We start from the raw sequence: 19,462 nt of genomic DNA on the forward strand, positions 1-19,462 counted from the left end.
CTATGCAATGTGAAATATAATTGTGTATGTCAAGTGAAGGAACAGTGAATAGATTATCTGCCTATCAGTACAATAAATGATTGATATTGTTCATACTGTGCACTTGAAACCCTGGATTTTGCCTTAACATTTAAAAAGTGTAAAGAGTTAAAAAMCAAACTTATACTGTAATAGATATGATGTAAAGTGACTGTTTGCTAAAATCATTACAGTTAAAAATGAAATGTTTAAAGTGTTTTGACAAAGAGTCATCACAAAAACTGGAATCTCTTTTCCTGAACATGAGTAAAGTTACCTGTCAAAGATTTGTTCACACTTCTACTATTGCTGTTACTGATCAGCTGTCCCCTGGTACTGAACAGAATATGCAAAGCACTTGTCAGTCATGTCCATGTGGAATGTTTCATACAGTCATTTCTCATATGTATAATTCGGATTAAAAGACAGCAATTTAACAAGACAGTTCCAGCGAAGGTGTGTGTTACATCAGTGCAATGCAAAGTATAGCAAATATGGTTAAGTCAAAACTGTTGTAGAAACACCAGGATTTAAAATCTCTGCAATGCTCCTGGACAGAGCTCTCCATGGCAGGGTCACAGCAGAACGAGGTTTATTGCAATGACAAAGCTGACGGTAGGGAAAACTGCAAGTTCCTTTCTCGTGGCAAACATTTGGTGACCAAGAAAAAAAAATTAAAGAAAAGTAGCAGCATGCAAAAACATTTACATGTAGGAGTGCAGGTATGCTGTATATTTGCTAAACAGAGAAGCTGACTTATAGGCAGTTATGCRGGATCTCCTTTACTCAAGTTGTTAATGATCTTACTGTCTAAGTATGTATTTTTCTAAAACACAACACAGCTAATGAAGACACACACTGTCCCACAAACTGCAAAAAAAGTCTGCTATGCAAAATTTTATCCTGTTTTAGTTTAAATGTATACAACATATTTTAGAAAGATGGCTTGTACAGTTGAAAGCTTACCACAATGTTTGCTCAAATAAGAATGCCTTTTTCTGTTAGTTGTAAGGAAGAAAGCGTCAAGATTTTACTATTCCTCAAGGGGAAAAAAAGAAAAAAACGCATTAACTACTAGGCCCTTTAAAAACCTTTGATATTATAAATGCAATACTGTTTGTTGACAGGCATAAAAATCTGATTTAATAGGAGAAAGTTAGGCATTGCAACTGCCTGATTGCCTACAGCAGAGGCCATTAGTGTAGCTCAGGGCTCTCATCACACCAGGAGCCATTAACAACGCACAACCGACATTTCCGACGTGAACCACTGCCCGCAGTGGAGAAACACGATTTTCAGTACTGATTTTTTCACTGATGATTTAATCGGGATCGAGCATAGGACTTGAAGCAAGCATTTTGGTATTCATCCACTGTTGCACCAAGGCCCCCTCTGTTCCACTCTGAGTATTTCATGCACAGCATTAGGGTGCTATTTACAAATCCATCAATGACGCATCTTGAGAAAGATTACCCAGGCAAGATTAAGAAATTTCTAGATAGCATATTCTATACTGGGCAAATATCAGATACAGATCAGTAGCCTGGAAGCTAGCACAGCTTCTTCAGAAAATGAACGCAGTCTCACAAAATATGCATTCACTGCTTCTAAAATTGCAATTAAACTAGGATTAAGCGTTTATGTCATTAGGCAACATTAGCTTTTTCTGATTAATTTCCATTTGGCGTCCTGTGTGTTTATACTAAGCCCTCACCGTACTCATTTCATTATTGAAGCACACTGAAATCCACACCTACTTGCTGCAAGGAGGCTCAGGCACCTAAGTATGTGTGGCCTGGTTTTCTGAAGCACGGAGCACCTCCAGATGCCTCTGAAATCAACTGAAGTTGTTTTGAACCAATTAAAAGCAGGCCAATGCACTAAAACCCCCTCTGATGGCTCACAGAAGAGCTTTGGTCCCTGAAAGATTCACTGTGAATTAAAGCAAGTTCCCCTTAGGTACAAAACTGCCCAGAATTGCTCTGGTAAGTAAGGCAATGAAGAATTTTGTTTGTTTGTTTTTAATGTTTAGGTCAAGAAATAGTATTTATTTTAAACTGCAAAAGCTCTCAGAATTCTTAAAAGTATTTTTGCATAGGAACTCATTGCAATTTGCTGTGGAAGGAAGGAATTTCTGAACCAAACTCCTAAAAGGTTACTCTTAAAACAAAGGTCGTATATGGGCAGAGCAGTATTAGGGTGGCTGTTGAGCCGAAGAAATTGTCCGTCTGGATGTTTGAAGTCAAGTAATTGATTTTTGAAATGTACTATGTCTGTATATATGACACCTAAACACCATGGTGCCTATTACAGAGAGATCTGGTAAAACTTATTTTTGCAGTGGGCTATCTCCCTTCTCTCTTCTATCCTTTCTTCTCCATCTCATTCTTCCCCTACCAAAAATGTTGGTGCTTTCAACATTTCAAAAATACATTAGACAACATGTAGGATGAAAAAAAGTCAGATTAAAGGATTTTTTTTTTCTTTCAGCAGAACATTAGCTTACTTCAGCACTGTGTTAAGGCAATCAAGGGATTTCAAAGTCAGATGCTGGCATATGTTAGTATGGCTTGAAGTGTGAGTAAAGGGACTAGACAACTGCTGTCACTTGAAGGAAGACAYCCTTGAAGTGCTTTTATATTCCTGATTTTTAAATCACTGTGTATCAATCTCACAGCACATACAAGCACAGACATAGGGCTGCATGCATGGATGGACAAAGTTTGGGATAAAACAGAATTTTAAAAGATGACATGGATTTCAGGCTGTGAAGGACAGAGCTGAAATTAGATTTCTTTGGAGAATTCCATGAATTGTTTGAAGATAGGAACAACAGGCACCTCCTATGAATTTGGAAAATTTAATAACCCCAAAAGAGAGACAAGAATAAACATGCTTTTTTATTAAATGACCTATTTATAACCGGGTTGATACATTTTATTTAGGATGAATGAACTTACTAGATTTGGAGGTAATGTCATCTCAGAGCTTCACTGATCTGTGTATGCTAATGGAACCTCAGTTTCTACAGGCCTCTGCCAATGAGTTTTCAACGCTTTCAATCCTAAATCACAAGTATCTTTTACTAGTCTAAGTAAGTCTCTTTTTATGCAGACACTCCCCTAGTCCCTCACACATTAATAGCAAATGAGGTTTTAGTTTCTCACTTTCAAGAACATTAAGTTAATCTATGATAAAGAAAGAGCTACTCAGAAAGGCAAGATTCATCCCTAGATACCATTTTTAAAGTTCAACAGAAGATAATAAAAAGACTTAAAATGTCAGCAAAAGCTGAGACTGAAATGGTTATATCTCTCTAAAATTTTTATTTGAAAAACATTAACTTACATTCTATGTCACTATATTTAGTTCTACTGACAACTTGAAAGTTATTTGCAAATTTAGGGCCTGTAATTGAACTGCAAATATTAGGACTAACTTTGAGCTTTTCTTATATTAACAATTATGTTCAGGTACGGAGTTCTTGAAATGTTACTGAAATTACCATATTAAAAAATACTTGCATATATCCGAACAACAAAAAGTTCTGAAATAAAGAGGAAACTAACCAYAGATCACAGCATAGCTATGTAAGACATTATCCAAAGAAGAGTAAAATTTTAATAAACATCTGTCATTCACTTTTGGTAACAGAAGTTTTAGAAAAAATACAAATGCTATATTCAAAACATTACAATTTCAGAATACTTTATTGAAATCAGCATATAAAATGTTTTGAAGGCTATTCATTAACAGGTTATTTCTAAATATTCATGGATTTAGTGGTTCATTTCCAAAAAAACATCACCAGGACTACAGTAAGATGGGTACTTTACGAACCCTTTGTTTTCCTGATCATTGCTTCCATCACATCCCATTGCTCTTTGGTAACCTAGTAAAAGACAAGAGCATTTAATTGGAATTCCATATAATAATTACACATCTAATATTTGTCCGAATGCCAACAAGCAGACAAGAAATTTACTACCTTCCTCAAGTCATTGAATTCTCCTGCCATAGCAACAAATTCTCCACCATCCATTCTAATAACCTAGATAAAACATAAGCAGTGTATTTAACAGTAGTTTTTCTTAGACAACTCTTTAATGCAGTCATTATCTTAAAGTTTTTTAAAGCTACTAACTACTACAAAATACAATTAAAATGTTAATTATGATTGTAAAGAATTTCAAAATGATAGTTTAATTTCTTAAATATCATATTATAACTAAGACTTCTATGAGGATCTGAGTTTTGCTGCCACTCTTTAAGGTTGCTTGTATAAACAATTAAAACTTACTGCTCCATTAACCCAGCTTGCATAGTCACTGCAGAAATAGACAGCCAGATTTGCAACTTCTTCTACAGTTCCCAGGCGGCCACAGGGAATCCTTTCTATAAAACTGTTCACATACGTGCCTGTTGGGTCAAGACGGCTAAAAGCACCCTGAAAATTAAGAAATATATTTGAAAAAAAAAAAAAAAAACTGTTGCATCAGAAAGTAAAATCAAACAAAGATTACATTACTTAGTATAGAAGACTTGATATGAAAGCTAAGATGTAGGGGGTAAACTGTACTATATCATCTTTGACCATAGAAGGAAAAAAGAAGAAAGTAGGAAATAAATGCAATTTATCCATACTGCACTAGTATGTGTTCACTGAGAGTGATAAACTGGAATCAGGCTTGCTTGGGATAGTCACCCACCAACTATCTATGAAAAGAAAAGAGATTCTAATAATCTTTGTTTCCCAAATACCTGACAAAGGCTTGACAAGTATTTGAGGAAATAAGTGAACCTCGAAACTGCTGCACAGACAGGAGAGAGAAACAAAAAGGGAGTGGCGAGAGGAATGGGGTGACAGGAATAAATTATACATGACACAGAATAAGGGAAAAGCAAAAAGCAAAAACCCTTAAGTTTTAGTTTCAGCTGTTCCAATTTAACTGAACTAAGACACTGAATTTTAGTATCTGAATAGCTTTGAATGTCACGGAAATCAGAAGAAGCTTTTGTTGTTCCTCCTGGCTCCTCCTCAAAGAAGCAACTTGATTGGGCAAAATCAGAAATATGTTAGTAATATTTCTGGTAAGTTACTGCAGTTGTAAGAGTTAACCACATTGTAATTTATGGCTCTACACATGCCATTTAAGTATTCTATAACAATACTTTTAAATACCAGTTTACAAGCTTAAAGCACTGCATCTGTATGCTTCTTTTCCCATCACGCCTTACAACAGTGCTTACAACAGCTATACCAAAGACATAGGTATACCTTACAGTAGAAGGCCTCCATTTTGTGATATCCTGCTTTAAATAAAGCAGGTCTTGAGTTTTATAGTTTCAGAGAAATTTTAACTCAGATTGGTATAACATCTCTAAGTAAAGCCTGCTTACTTTATTGAGAATACACATTATATCAAATGTGATATACTCCATTAATTTACATCTAAAACAATTATGGGAGGTAGCAATGCTGAAATTTAAAGCAGGTTAACTGTCCGAAAACTATGAGAATCTGTAATTCAAAGTGACCTTCCCACATGACATAGTGGATGCTAAAAGTCTGCACAGATTCAAAAAAGAACACAGCAAAAAGTGGCAAGAAAATCCATTGAGATATTTATACTACAAAAAAAAAAGTATCAAACTCTACTACCATAGACTGTCAGAAGCTGGAAAAATAAGGAGCAAATATCATTATACTTAATGATAAATTATATTATCTTTATACTTATTGTACTCTTGTCTAACAATTCCCTGGATATATGGCCTGGAGAACTTTGCCTGATCTTGTAGGGTTGTTTCAGTGCTCTTACAACCAGGTTGATACTCACTTATCTTTCCTTTCAGTCAAAAAAAACCCCCAAAACAAACAAAAAAACAACTAACCAAAAACCACACCCCACAAAACTCAGTTGTCCAGTGTAGCATCTAAGATTGACAAGAGAAAAAATAGAAAAGCAGTAGCACTCCCAGACACTACAGCAAAACTAAGTAACTAAGAAACCTTTTTAGAGATAGTAGTAGTATCGTTATTAGCTGTTACTGCTCCTCACTTTCATATTTGGACTGTGAAACAGTTTCTCTTCTCTCTTCTTACAGCACTGCTTGCTTTTTCTTCCTATACCAGCTGGCCCGGATAACTTCCTTCAAAACTTTTAGTCTTTTTCATTCATACCAAAGCTTTACCTTTCCTCACTGCCTTATTTTTTCCTCTTTCTAGTTTTGTAATTTTCAACTAAATTCCTGAGGCTCTGTCCTCATATATCTCTAAGCGGATCTGAAATTCTGGAGTTGACGAAACATTTATAAGTTAGGAGCTCAGATAGAAACAGGCAGTTGTACTCCACTAAGTGTAAGAACTCACTTCACTTGACAGATTGTAATAGTTGGCTATATTTAAGCAACAGAATGATTAAAGACAGATGAGTTTCATTTGTATTAGTGTGGCAGAAGGAACAAGTGGCAGGTTTCAGAAGTTAGAGAAATTCTGTTTTACAGCATTTTACAAATGAAGTATTGAGAAGTTAAGTAAATGTGTTCAATACTACAGCATAGTTTTGGACTTCCAAGAAAACTGTATTTGACTTGAAAGGTTATAGAAAGGGTTAGATCATCTTAAAAGCAATTCTGTACTACAAAAAGCATATCCAAGGTTATGTTTCACTCCATGCTATGTACCTTTGTTTTTATTGGACCTGGTTGAATCACATTGAATCTCATGCCATATCTACCCCACTCAGCCGCAAGAGACCTAAAAATTCRTTAACAAAATGCATCAACATTTTAAACAAAGTATTTTATAATGCTATTTAGCAAAGAATTATCAAAACTGAATCAAATACCAAAATTTTAGCCCTAAGCCACATGTTTTCAGTTAAKATATTTTTTGGGTGTTCTTGATAAAAATATTTCAGAAAAGTTGGTCACATTCACRAACAGAGAAATTCTGATTTAATATGGGTGTCATAAATAAAGCAAATTGAAGGAGCGAATCTTTCTCCCCATAAAGCATAGAGATGATTTTGGCACCCAAACTCCTTGCAAATAACTGTCAGGCGCCTACCTTTCTTTTGTACTTTAAATCACTTAACTATGCTGAAGATGTCATACTTGTGATCAAAAATGCTCTACATTTTCAGAAAAGTGCACTGTTTTGCTTCATGGCAACACTTTCTTTGAACAAGCACTACCTTAGATATATTGTCTGTTACAGAGAATTAATAAGCTGGGTCATAAAGACTTTGAAAAGTCACACAACACTATAAAGCAGGGATCATGACTCACTTTCTCCTTTATTTTTTCTGGATAATGAATTCCACTTACTAAAAGGTTACAGAACTATTCAATTGCTTCTGCTGAAGTGCAGAGATGGGACTATTTGTTATCATGGACTGCAATACAGCTAAAAATAACAAGTCTTTCCATTTGCCGAGTAACATAACTATTTCTTACATGCTATTGTTATGAATTAAGTACAATTACAGACCTTAACTTAAGACAGTGAAAATAAATATTTCTTCATGAAACTAGTTAAGTTTCCAATCAGCCAACAGATTCCACTGAAATACAAACACACCTTTTCCTAAGATTAAAGGAAGTGGAAGGTACAAGGAGCCTTGAATAGTTCTCTTGATTACTGTTTGCAAATGCTGGTTTGCCTACAAGAATCAGCAGTTAAAAAAAAATCTAAAATTCTATAGCTTGCTATTGCCAAAAGAAATAGTAAGTAGTAGGACAGTAGGACACTGATTTGTCCTTATCCTTCACCACAACAACTTTGCAGTTTAATCTCCTATCTTGCACTGGCTCTCTGACAGTCACCTGATTTTTGACAATTATCCAACTCATTAACCAGAAGGAAAAATTTCATTTTTTTCCCATAGTGTTTGTTTTCCAGTGAATTAGCAAGTTTAATAGGCTCACTGCAGTATGGTAAGTGCCACGGCCCATGCAAAGGAAGGGGCAGAAGCAGGTAACTGGGAACAAGCTCTTCTCCAACTGATTCCTGCCACTGGAAGATACAATGAAGTTACGTAATTGTACAACTAGCAGAGAGTYGGCTAAAAAGGATGAGTGTGGAAAACACCACAAACTCCCCCAAATAATAATTTATTTTCCAAATAATTATTTCCAATCTATAGCACTTAGGAACTCAAACTTTCCATGGTCTTTGTAAATGGAAAGACTTGTATCAAAATAAATGCTATTCCACCATTACTTTCCTCTTCTAGTGACAGCAAACGGCCAGACACAACATTTTTGGCTAATTTTTCCATTTAGAAGTACTAGCAGTATTAAAAAGTTAAAGATGGCCCAGATGAAACACCTAAGTAGCAGAATTCCTAATTATATATATGTCCACACATACATACACTCACACATTCACTCTTTTGCCCCGATTAAAAAAATCATGACAATAATGACATTTAATATTTCCTTCCTTAAGGAGCTATCAGCATACTACTTTCTTGTCAGGATACTGAAGGCAGGAAGTTTCTCTAATGATATAATGGAACTAGGAGAATTATACCAACCAGCTACCTGTTACCATATCTGAAGAATGTGAAGAACAGAATGTGTTTTTGCAGTTACTCACTTGCTCATTGCTTCTACACCAGCTTTGGCAGAGGCACTTGGCACCACAAATCCAGAACCACTCTCTGCGTAAATTGTCGTAATAGCCAGGAATGCTGCTCCTGGAAATTGTAAAAACATTACAAGAAATAAATAACAAAAAACACCTACACACACAAAGTTCAAGCTCTGAAGTCAATGTGAAAAAGCAACTTCAGCAGTATAGAAGTTTGCAGGTTAGGGACACCACTCTGGGTTTCAAAAAGATGTTTTTTTAAAACAACTACTCTTGGAAACTTGTCTCTTAAGCCTTTTCTTTTGTTTCCCCTTTCCTATGAATGAAAACAGATGGGCTCCAAAGTACAGTCTGAACCCGCAGACTTCAYCAACAATGAACGCACATGGGCAAATTTCAGTCTATGTAGAAGGAAAGCCTAAGGCCTTATAGTGTCTTTTTAGAAGCTGCCCCAGCCAACTAGTTACTAACCATGTATTCTGTCCCCAATTCCATCAGCTCCTGGCTAAAAAGACAAAAAAAAATATCAGCATGAAAAAATAAGTTTGCCATAATCTTAAAATTACACAACTTAGGTTTGAAGTTAAATCTTAAAGTTTACTATACTGCAGAAAGCGTGCCCTGGAAATTCTCAGCTTTTGCTCCAGTAGTACATATGAGAAAGTTAATTTGCATAACTTGAAAGTTTTCTTAATTTTTTCCCTACTATTATTGTAACAAAGTCCTCTATAAAAACAGCATTTTTTAAATAAATTTTATCATAGATTTAACTAAAACATTACAGAATAGAATGAAAAATGTAACTTGGTTCTTTTGTAGAAGCCTACAAATTCTATTTTATCAATTATTAGCATGAATTTACTGCAACTAGGAAATCAGGAAGATGGGAGGACAGTTCACTACTTACTTGCGCCACAGAAACTAAAATAACTGTTACTATATTTTAAAAATAATTTGAGTAGTTACTTAAGGGACATCTCTAAAACTATATGCTTTACCAATAGTTCCTATGTGACAATGAAGTCAGACTCAGTTAAAGATTTATGGTTAYGTTATACAGGAGAACCTAAAGAGGACCATAAACAAGAGCTAAAATATGCCTTCAGACATTATGGAACAATGGACAATATTTAAAGTAACGAAGCTTCCAGCAAGAGACTCTGAAAGGAAAAAACACCACTGACAAAAACCTCAAACTATATTTGCAGTTATTTAGATTTGATATTTTGCGGATTAGAAGGGATAATTTTTAAAATACTGGTTAAATAAAGAAGTGAACCTAAAACAGAAACCAGAATGACCACACATTTACAGTCTTAAGATACGTTTCAAGTCAGGTACAATTTTGATTTCTAAAGTTTATATTCATTAGAAGGACATTATCTAACTGATTAACCTCGCTCACTTTTTAAAACTTTAATGCATAAGTAAGTAAGGCACTAGCAAATTGCAAATTTGATAAAATCCCCTCTAAGTATCTCAGCAGGAACTGGGAACATACTGCAGCTGGGTATTTCCAGTAAAACAAGTTCTTGCCCCTAAGATTTTAGTCCAAAAGCAGAGTATTTATGTTACTTATTAAAATAGGTTTAACATAGGTCAGACTGCAGATATAAGTATGTCCCTGTGTTTTAGCGACTGTCAGACCTACAGCATCCTGATAGGTTATTTTAAAATATTTGTGCTAGGTATCATCTATTAAAAAAAAAAGTGACCCTTTCCACCATTTCTGAAACTAAGGTCTTTCTACTCAAAGGAAGATGACAAACAAGCAACAGAAAACAAAGGTAGAGAATGAGAGGACAAACAGGTAACATCTGATTTATTTGCAAAAGACGTCTTAAAGAAAGCCTTAAATACAAAGTCTTGCATACAGAATCCCCTATGAAAGATGACATGTAACAGCAAGAAAAATTCATGTGTTTTTGGAAGCTTAGAAGAGGAAGACAGGCAATATGAAGGTAAATGACTGGGACAAGATTTTGCAGAATTTGAAGTTAGAGGCAAGAACAACAGTTTTCTTTCAGCAGCAGCAAATAAAAGCATMTTAAAGCTGGATTTCAACTTATTATAGGAGACAACACATGCATCTGGAAGGCCATAAAGCAAACTATTGCAATAGTTTGCTGTAATGATATAGTGAGATAGAGCTGGGGACGGGGATTTCAACATGTTGATACTAGCATTAGAATGTTGACAATGATTCTTTTCTGCGCTACTAATGTATTTAAGAAATATCTTCTCAACTGACCAAAACTGTTACAGAGCTCTACATGCAACATTAATGRTAACAATATAAAATTAATGCTGTACAAACCCAAGTACAAAACCTGGAGCATTTTTCAAGGGGAGTTTTGAAGAATTTCAGCTAGTTCAGCAGTTAACAAAATACAGTGGAAATACAAAAGGATTATTTTAAGATAGTAGCTGTATCTAGAAAACAAGCATCAGAAGTGAGGAAGAATTCAGTTGGTAAGAGAATACAGTACAAATACAAAAGGATAAGTTTCCACACTGTGCTGGACCTAGAAAACAAGCATAAAAAGTGGGGCCATATGAAAAACCAAAACATATCTCACTGGTTTAAATGCTACTTGAGAAGATAGCACTTAGGTCAAAAAATGAGAAACTCAGTATTTTTCAATTTATAAGGAGAAGACAAAGTAGAATACAAGTAGTTCTTTGTACGTAATCTGTGAAACAACATACAAAGACATACACTATCCCTTCCCTAAAGAGAATAATTTGGGTACATGTAAGTATCCATGTGTGCATGTGATGTCCCTTAGGTAACTAGTCCAATTAAATTATTTTTAAAAACACACACACACACATATAAATATACAGGTGTATATAAATAATTCTTTGGTCAGATAGAATATCAAAGAACTACCATAATTTTAAGGTAAAGCCAAAATACTTGATTAAACTGTTAGATAGTCCAGAATTGAAATTTATATTCAAGAAAAGTGTTCAAATTATACATAAAATCTAACAATAATTTCAATTTCAAATTTCTTTTTCAGTTTACCTCAAAGATAATATTCTCCAGTGCTTTTGGTCAAAATCACAGCTTTTTTTTTTTTTTTTTTTTTTTTTTTTTTAAGTTCAGCATGGAAATTCAAAGTGATTTCCTGAGTTAGTATTCATTTAAATCAATGATACATGTTCAGTTACTTAATGAAAGCAACAGAGATATAGAACAGAAAACAAAACATATATATAATATTACACATTTTTAAGTCTTATTCTTTAAATTTTACATCTGTTTTACAAGTAGTACAAACTCTGCAATCAAATTCTTACATTCTACCTCATGGTCTCTGGGTCCAATTTTTAGGGCGGATTCTATAATAAAATAACTGCCAACCAATATTACAGTACTATAGTTAAGAATTATTTTACTCCAAAAGAAGCTTTTTTTCTAGAAGAAATGCAGCATTAAAAAATGTTTCTTCTCAGAGTCTCAAAATCAGCTATCATAAACCATATCAAGGGAAATTAGTAATAAGATAATGTTACAATGCTTAGCTACTGTTTATCTTAAATTTAAGATACCTTTTTGTACTTTAATGAGTTCCTTTCCAATTTCCAGAGTTACAAAGGCAGTACCGTTAAGCACAATATCAGTTATTGCTTTCCATGCATTAGCAGAAAGTCGTTCAGAAGGAGAAATAAAGTTTCCAGCTGCATTGTTTATCACAACCTGAAATACATTAATAARATCTTAGAAGTTACACTAAACTTAATTCTTAAGCCTAGTATTCAGTATTAGTACTTACTAATACTGATACTTACTAATTACTCTAGTACTTAAATATTTTCCATACTGTCTCAGGAGTATCCTAACAGGAAAGTTACTCCCTCTCAAGTTCTGAGGTCACATACCACATTTCAGCCAACAGAAGCACAAGAAAAAAAGTGTTAAGTTCAGCTAATCCTACGACAAAAGTCTGATTAGCTGACTATTGTATGACAAGAAGTCTAATCATTAGTCACAAAGAGAATATTGCAATTTAATGAACAGCAAGCAACTACACAAAATTCTTTAAATACATGTATACCTGTCACTGTCATTGGAGGGGACTCAGTTTTCAAACTGAAACCTTCTTTTTATTTTAACAGACTAAGGACAAAAGATAATGCTTGTGATTACTTCTGCTTCTAGTCTGGGAGACATTCTGTAAATAAGCAACAGGTATCATTAGGTAACAACACAGGTAAGTCCCCTTTTTAGGAAGATTTTTAGAGCAATGTTTTGTTGACTTAATTCAAACAATCCTATTATCATTGTTCCATTTGTGACCATTCACTTGACTCCTGCTCAGGTTTTGGCCCTAACACACAACTCATACTGTATGTTGGCATACATGCCAACATGCCTCATGTAGCTGCAAGCAGCACCACTAGGCTAAAGCAAAAGCAACACGTACACCAGATACCAGATTCTCAAGGACAAAAAAGGATTGCTATCCTTGCAGTTTTGTGAGTAACCGCTTGTTAACACCTGGTAAAATAAAAACTCTTTGGAATTAAGCAAATTCTTGCCTAGTAATCAAAATGACCAATAGACACAATATAGACCAAACTTAAGAGCTGGAAGGTACAAATACATTAGCTTGCTCAAAAAGCATTTGAAGTGGATTCACCCGCAGCTGGATTGCTATGGCTCTCGTACTTCCCAGTACGATTCAGAGGATGCTCACATCATGATGAAGGAGGGAGGTGCACTCTCACTATCAGTTAGGTAACTCTTCTGCTCATAAGTGTGCAAATTAATTTGTGAATTAGCAAAAGAGTGAATTGGTGAACTAGAGAATTAAGTAACAAGAAACTAACAATTCAGGCTAGTCTACAGAGAAAGGATTAACACATTGTTTGCTTTTTTATTTCTAAAAGCTCATTAGGTAAAGTTTGTTTCACACACCACATTGTCCCATAAATTTGAGAGATCACATACTGTGACACCCATTGCTTACAGAAAAACTGTTAGTCCTTAAAATAGGCACAACAATGTTCTGCCTATTTAGTCACTATGTATTTTAGTAACTATAGAAATATGGTAGATAATACAACTGCCAATGTCAGCTTTCTCTTGAAGTACTGCTACTTTTTGTCTAATGTCTTTAGATACCATTACTTTTCTACTGTATTAATTTTCTTTATACCTAGTATGCAGAGTGTTTTTAAGAATGAAGAGTGACGTTSCTTCCTTTAACACTTACATCAGGATGTCCTGCCACTTGGATTAATTCAGCAACAGTATTCTTAACTGAAACTGGATCTCTCACATCACACCGGATTGCATAAACCTATGTAATAATGGAAAGACATTCGTAAATTAAACAAATCACAGAAGCATTTATATGCATAAAGCCTGTACAACCCTTTAATTATAAAAACTAACATATCCAAAATTCTGCAAACTTTACCTTATTCCCGGTTTTAGAAGAAATTTCTTCTGCTGCTCCTTTCAAAACATCAAGATTGCTAGAAACAAGTACATATTATGTCACTGGATTTCAATTAAATAGGTATACAATTCTGATCAATAAAATCTGAAATATGGCTTGCTTTCTCAACAAATATGAGCTAAAACTTAAAATGTCATATATGTGTGTACATGCACATGTTGGTGAATTCAGTGAAATCTTAGATTTAAAAAATTTTCTTTCACAAAATTAGTAATTATATATAAATTTTATTTTAAAAGTGAGTTCTCTCTTCTGCCTACTACTATTGAAAAGCAACTCAAAAGCAATGAGGTTATTTTATACTAGTCAAATGCAGTTAAGCTAGCAAAAATATTTATGTATTGTATTCATAATAAATTTAATTTTAGCTACTACTCTAATAGCATTTTAGAAAGGAGATATACAATGACACCTTAAATATCTAAATTACTATTTGGAAAAATGTCACAATGCTTTTATTTCAATAAAAATTAGACTGTATTTCTTTACTGTGATGTCACTTAACAGAATTTTAGAAAGATCATCTTCATTAAGGGAAAACTATAGCTGTCTTAAAAGTCTTAAGAGTTAAAATTAATGGCTTTAAGTATTTCTTGCAGTTAAAATCTACTGTATAGCAATCACCTGCAATAATAAATTCAAAATTGCTCGTAACATCTACTTTAATTTTGTGTTCTCTTTTGCACTTTTATAGAATTTACATCTTAACTTTTTGGATTGTTTGTCTTACTGTCACTTTTCACAGAAGATTTTTCTGAGTTTGTTTTTTCCTACTGCTGGCTACACAGCAGACCTAACTGCAAGAGGGATTTTGGAGCTAGATATTTGTAGATATATCAGCAATTTTTTGGTATTTATAACATAGCATTGTAATTTAAAGTTTGCTGAAATAAATAATAGAAATTATTTTCTATTCTTCTTCATAAGCTTTTTTTTTCCTTCTTCAAAGCTGGACAGATAAATCAATTCAGCATTCAGTACTAAAGTAAAGCTCTAAAAATGTGTTCATTAGTATTTACCGGCTTGCTATAACACACTTGGCACCTAAACTGGAGAGAGCTGTTGTCATCCCTTTGCCAATTCCAGTACCTCCACCAGTTATAAAAGCCACTTTCCCTTGAAAGGTATTTGGTGGCAACATCACATTTTGAAGAGGTGAAAAGAAGGTAGCTTGCGGTGCACTGCTGTCTTGATGCAATACATTTGGCCCACGGCTGAAAAGCTGAAAGAACAAAAGGAGGAAAGTTATCATTTGTTTATACAAATTCTTGTTTTTACATGCAAGACATTATCGCTCCACTGTCATAAGAAATTCTGAGTAACAACTATAACTGCTTTCCTATTCTTATAAACTAAAGCCAACTACATTGCATTACACTAAAGCATAAAGACCTTCACATAAATGCACATACTACACTAAGAAAACTCCAGAGCCATATTAGACTGTTCCATTCCAACTGAAGAACTACTGAAAAAACATTGTTGTGGTATTTCTTGTTATGCTGAATGCTATTCTTATGCCTGTCACTCAGTCATGGGTACGGAAATTCTTTCACGTGAGCCCACCAACTCATTACAGACTCTAAAGCCAGATTTGTATTTTAGATTCATAGATGTACTACACTTCATGGATTCACAGTATCCCTACTAAATTCATGGGATTATGAAATTACACATATATTTAAGCCTTCACAAACTCAAAAGGTCCAGCCTTAAAGCATTGATCCTTGCTATTCTAGTCAAAGGAACACTCGCTTTTACTGGCTTGAATAGAGTAGAACTAATCTGCATCAAACTGTTCCCCAACCATTATCTGAGCTGTTAAGATCTGAGCAGTCTTCCAGGCAAATCTGTGTAAGATTAGGTATTAGCATTACAGTTTGTTCCAGTAAAAGTATTATTTACAGAAAAATAGCTCTTAGTGAACTATTCCCAGCAAAAAAAAAAAAAAAAAAAAAAAAGAAAAAGAAACATGCCTAGTGCTTTAAGAAAATAAAAGAAAATGAAGAAATTCAATATTACAATTAGTGATCTACATAATAAGAAAATATTCCAATGGTGCAAAGTCTGTGATATCATCAAGAAAGTCTACCGTAAAAATAGTCAAGAGAGTATTACTGGCATCCTGAAAAAATAAACTAACTCAACTCTGAAACTAACCACTGAATTAAAACGCTTTGGAATAATAGCATTGTAATAACTACTCAGAATTCCAAAATTCTTCAGAACGCAAAAGTTACATCAACCTGAAGTTGTGAAAACACTTCTAAGTATGAAAAAAAACTTACTGCTTTAATTTGCAAAGTGCATGAAATTAGAACAATACAGCTTATATTTATTTTCTTTAACATTAATTCATACTTGATTCTTAATGCATCTCATCAAATATACAAATTTTAGTATATTTTACAAAAGACTGCTTGGGTACTTTTATATAGCACTGTTAAAGCAGCATACAAGGATTGAATCCTCAGTTTCCTGTTGACACCAAGAAGAAAGGTTATTTCAAAACAGCACAAATATTACAAGTTTTTGTTGTTTACTGTATCACGTTTTCAACACTGAAATTAACAGACTGTTTCTAGCAGTAGCTGCATAACCATAAGTGCCACATCTTATAACATGCATGGATGTGGGGTTTATAGTGCCTAACTGCATGCAAACTTTTGTATRTGATAATACACATGTATATGAGTAACACAGGCAAAAAAGACCAAATAATCATGGAATTACACCTCCAGTGTATGTAATAGTTTATGTTTCATTAAATGATTAAATAAAAACTAAGAATGAAGAAAAGTTACGTGTACTCTCTACAATAAAATTAAGAAACTAAAGCTTAAACTAAAGCTAAATTTATTGCGAAAGCAAGGCCACCGAGCCAGAACTACAACACTTATATTAAACAAGTATTTTGGGCATTCTTTCTGTAACTTGAACTCCTCAGCTATTTACAATGGCTTTCAATTAGGGAAAAAAAAAAAAAAAAGCAGCACAGGAAAAAAACAGAAAACATAAGTGGTTTCAAGACATAAAAGTAGCTCAAATAGAGAATCCAAAGAATATTATAACACAGATCATACAGAATGGCTAAGGTTGGAAGGGACCTCTGGAGATCATCTAGTCCAACCCCCCTGCTCAAGCAGGCTCACCTAGAGAATGTTAGACAGGATTGCGTCCAGGTGAGTTTTGAGAAGGAGACTCCACAAAAGGAGACTCCACAACCTCTCTGGGAGTTCCAGTGCTCTGAAAAAGAGCCACCTGGCCTGTACGGGTATTGAACCCGCAACCTTGGCGTTATTAGTGCCACGCTGTAACCAACTGAACTAACTGGCCAACATTTTTCCAAAATGACAAAATCGTACTGATCAGACATGTCACCAAATGTCTGTATAATACTTCACATTTTTTTTCAAAAAAGCTTCCTCCAATAAACATCAAAATTGCATATTTTTACTAAATATCAAAATACCAATAAGCCTCTAGGAAAAGAGTCAGTGAAGATTCTTTTCGGGGTCCCCTACTCATCGAACCTCTCTTTCGGTATGCCAGAGAAGGGCACCTTCTGGAGAACTTCACCTTGTGGCAGGGACCACACATCCTGGTGGCATTCGGACTCCCTTGGGTGGACGGAGATAACCCTTTGGCAGCACTCCCAGACCCTGGCACAGCCTCCCCATCCAGACGCTGCGCTAGTGAGGGACGCAGCCTGCGCCTCTTCCTCACGGCTGAGAGGGGAAGGAGCAGGGAAGAGGGGCAGGAGCTCTGCCCCTGCTCTGGGGAGGCAGGCAGCAGCAGGCCGCAGCAACACTCAACCCATAGCAAAAAGTGGCACTGGTATCAGGAACCAGCAACGCTGGTATCATCCAGCAGTCTTCTCACAAGACTGCAGCAGTTACTAGCTTGCATGCAAGGTTTTCTTGACAGGATTCGGTCAATTTAACCATTCTGGCATGCAAGCGCTCAAGGACAAGGCTTTAAATGAAATCTCAGGCCTAAATAAAGAACCAGAGAAAGCAGGAAACAGGCTGGGGGGGGGGGGGTAAGGGGAGGAAAAAACAAACGCAAAACAAGAAAAACAACTCACCCACGGATGGCAGCGAATCCTGCGGTCCCTGCAGGAGCCCTCTCCGGCGCCGCGCAAGAGCCGCCTGCGAGGAGCGCGGCGCCGCGGCCGTGCTCGCGGGAGAGGGCCCCCACGACCCGCCCCGCGCACGCAACCCCGCTGCCTGAGCTGCTCGGCGCGACTCCGCCGTCAGCTCCGAGGGCCGCACCGAGGCCCCCGCACCCGCAGGGCCCCGAGCGCCTCCGCGGCGGCGCCGAGCGGGCGGGCGGCCGCGGTGCCCTCCGAAGGCACGAGGACAGCGGGAGGGCCCCGAGCAGCGCCGGGGCGCCGCCTGCCCCCAGCTCCACGACGGCCAGGAGCGCCTTACCCGCCAGCTGCCGGAGAAGCAGGCCGCGCCGCGGGGACGCAGGACCACCTGCCCCAGCCGCGCCGCCGCCGCCATGTTCCCTTGCCGCGGGGTCGCCGCGCCGCTCCGCGGGTGGGGGCGGAGCCGGGGGCGGAGCCTCGCGCGCGCCCGCCCCGCCCCCGGGGAGCAGCCCCGGCCGGGCAGCCCCGCTCCTCGGCCCTGCTGCGGCGCGGGTCGGCGTCCGCTTTGTCCCACTCAGACACCGCCAACGGAGTCCAGAGGAGACCCGAGCAGCTGACGAACCTTAAACCCTGTTACAGGGCCCTACTTTGAGATAACAAGGCATTCAGTTCTCTCTGTTGAGAGCACAGACTGGCCAATTGCAAAGGTAATGAATGAATGATTTCCACTTTTTGTGAAGCCTAGTTAGGTTAGACAAAACAAACGATGCAGTCCTCCTCGGTTAYAAAGAATCGCAGAGTAAGAGGGGAGGAGTAAGGTGGCCACTAAAAGCATCTATAGATTCTAGAAAGCTGCAAATTTTGAGTAGAAAGGACCACACAGCCAAATCTACACAGTCACAAAACTCGGTAAGAGAGACAAAAAACGTATCAGTGCATCTACACTATCAGATTTTGAATTAAAGAGAAATTGAATGCATAATGCTATGGAGGCTCCACAGCACCAGAATTAAAATCATAAGGCTTAGTCATCAGCATGCTATATATAAAATGATCAAACAACTCCACATTCAACATGTGGAGGAAAAACCGTTGATACTGATAAATTCCACAGCACTTAGCAAAATAATTGTTATATATATATTATATATATATAATTATATATTGGCTGCTATATTATATATAGCAGCCAATGAAACAATAGTATCAAAACACTAAGTAGTAGTTGCCACAATATCATTACAGTAACTTTTCAGATGTCCAGTAAGTCCTAAAGAG

The 19,462-nt window shown here is 36.4% G+C and overlaps 1 protein-coding gene across 1 annotated transcript; it reads right to left on the reverse strand.

The window, feature by feature from the left end:
• Nucleotides 1-3,709: 3,709 nt before the first annotated feature.
• DECR1 (2,4-dienoyl-CoA reductase 1) lies at nt 3,710-18,641 on the reverse strand. The gene is made up of 10 exons (XM_085307699.1): nt 18,525-18,641; nt 15,111-15,313; nt 14,050-14,107; nt 13,843-13,929; nt 12,176-12,323; nt 8,624-8,723; nt 6,706-6,778; nt 4,319-4,465; nt 4,007-4,069; nt 3,710-3,910 (listed from the first exon to the last, which is right to left on the reverse strand). Exons 1-10 carry the CDS (start codon nt 18,597-18,599, stop codon nt 3,851-3,853), a joined length of 1,014 nt encoding a protein of 337 aa, XP_085163825.1. The 5' UTR covers nt 18,600-18,641; the 3' UTR covers nt 3,710-3,850.
• Between the last annotated feature and the right edge of the window lie 821 nt (nt 18,642-19,462).

The sequence above is a fragment of the Rhea americana genome, unplaced genomic scaffold, assembly GCF_003343005.1.
Source record: "Rhea americana isolate MKP2758 unplaced genomic scaffold, rheAme1 scaffold_0, whole genome shotgun sequence".
Taxonomy (NCBI): Eukaryota; Metazoa; Chordata; class Aves; order Rheiformes; family Rheidae; genus Rhea; species Rhea americana.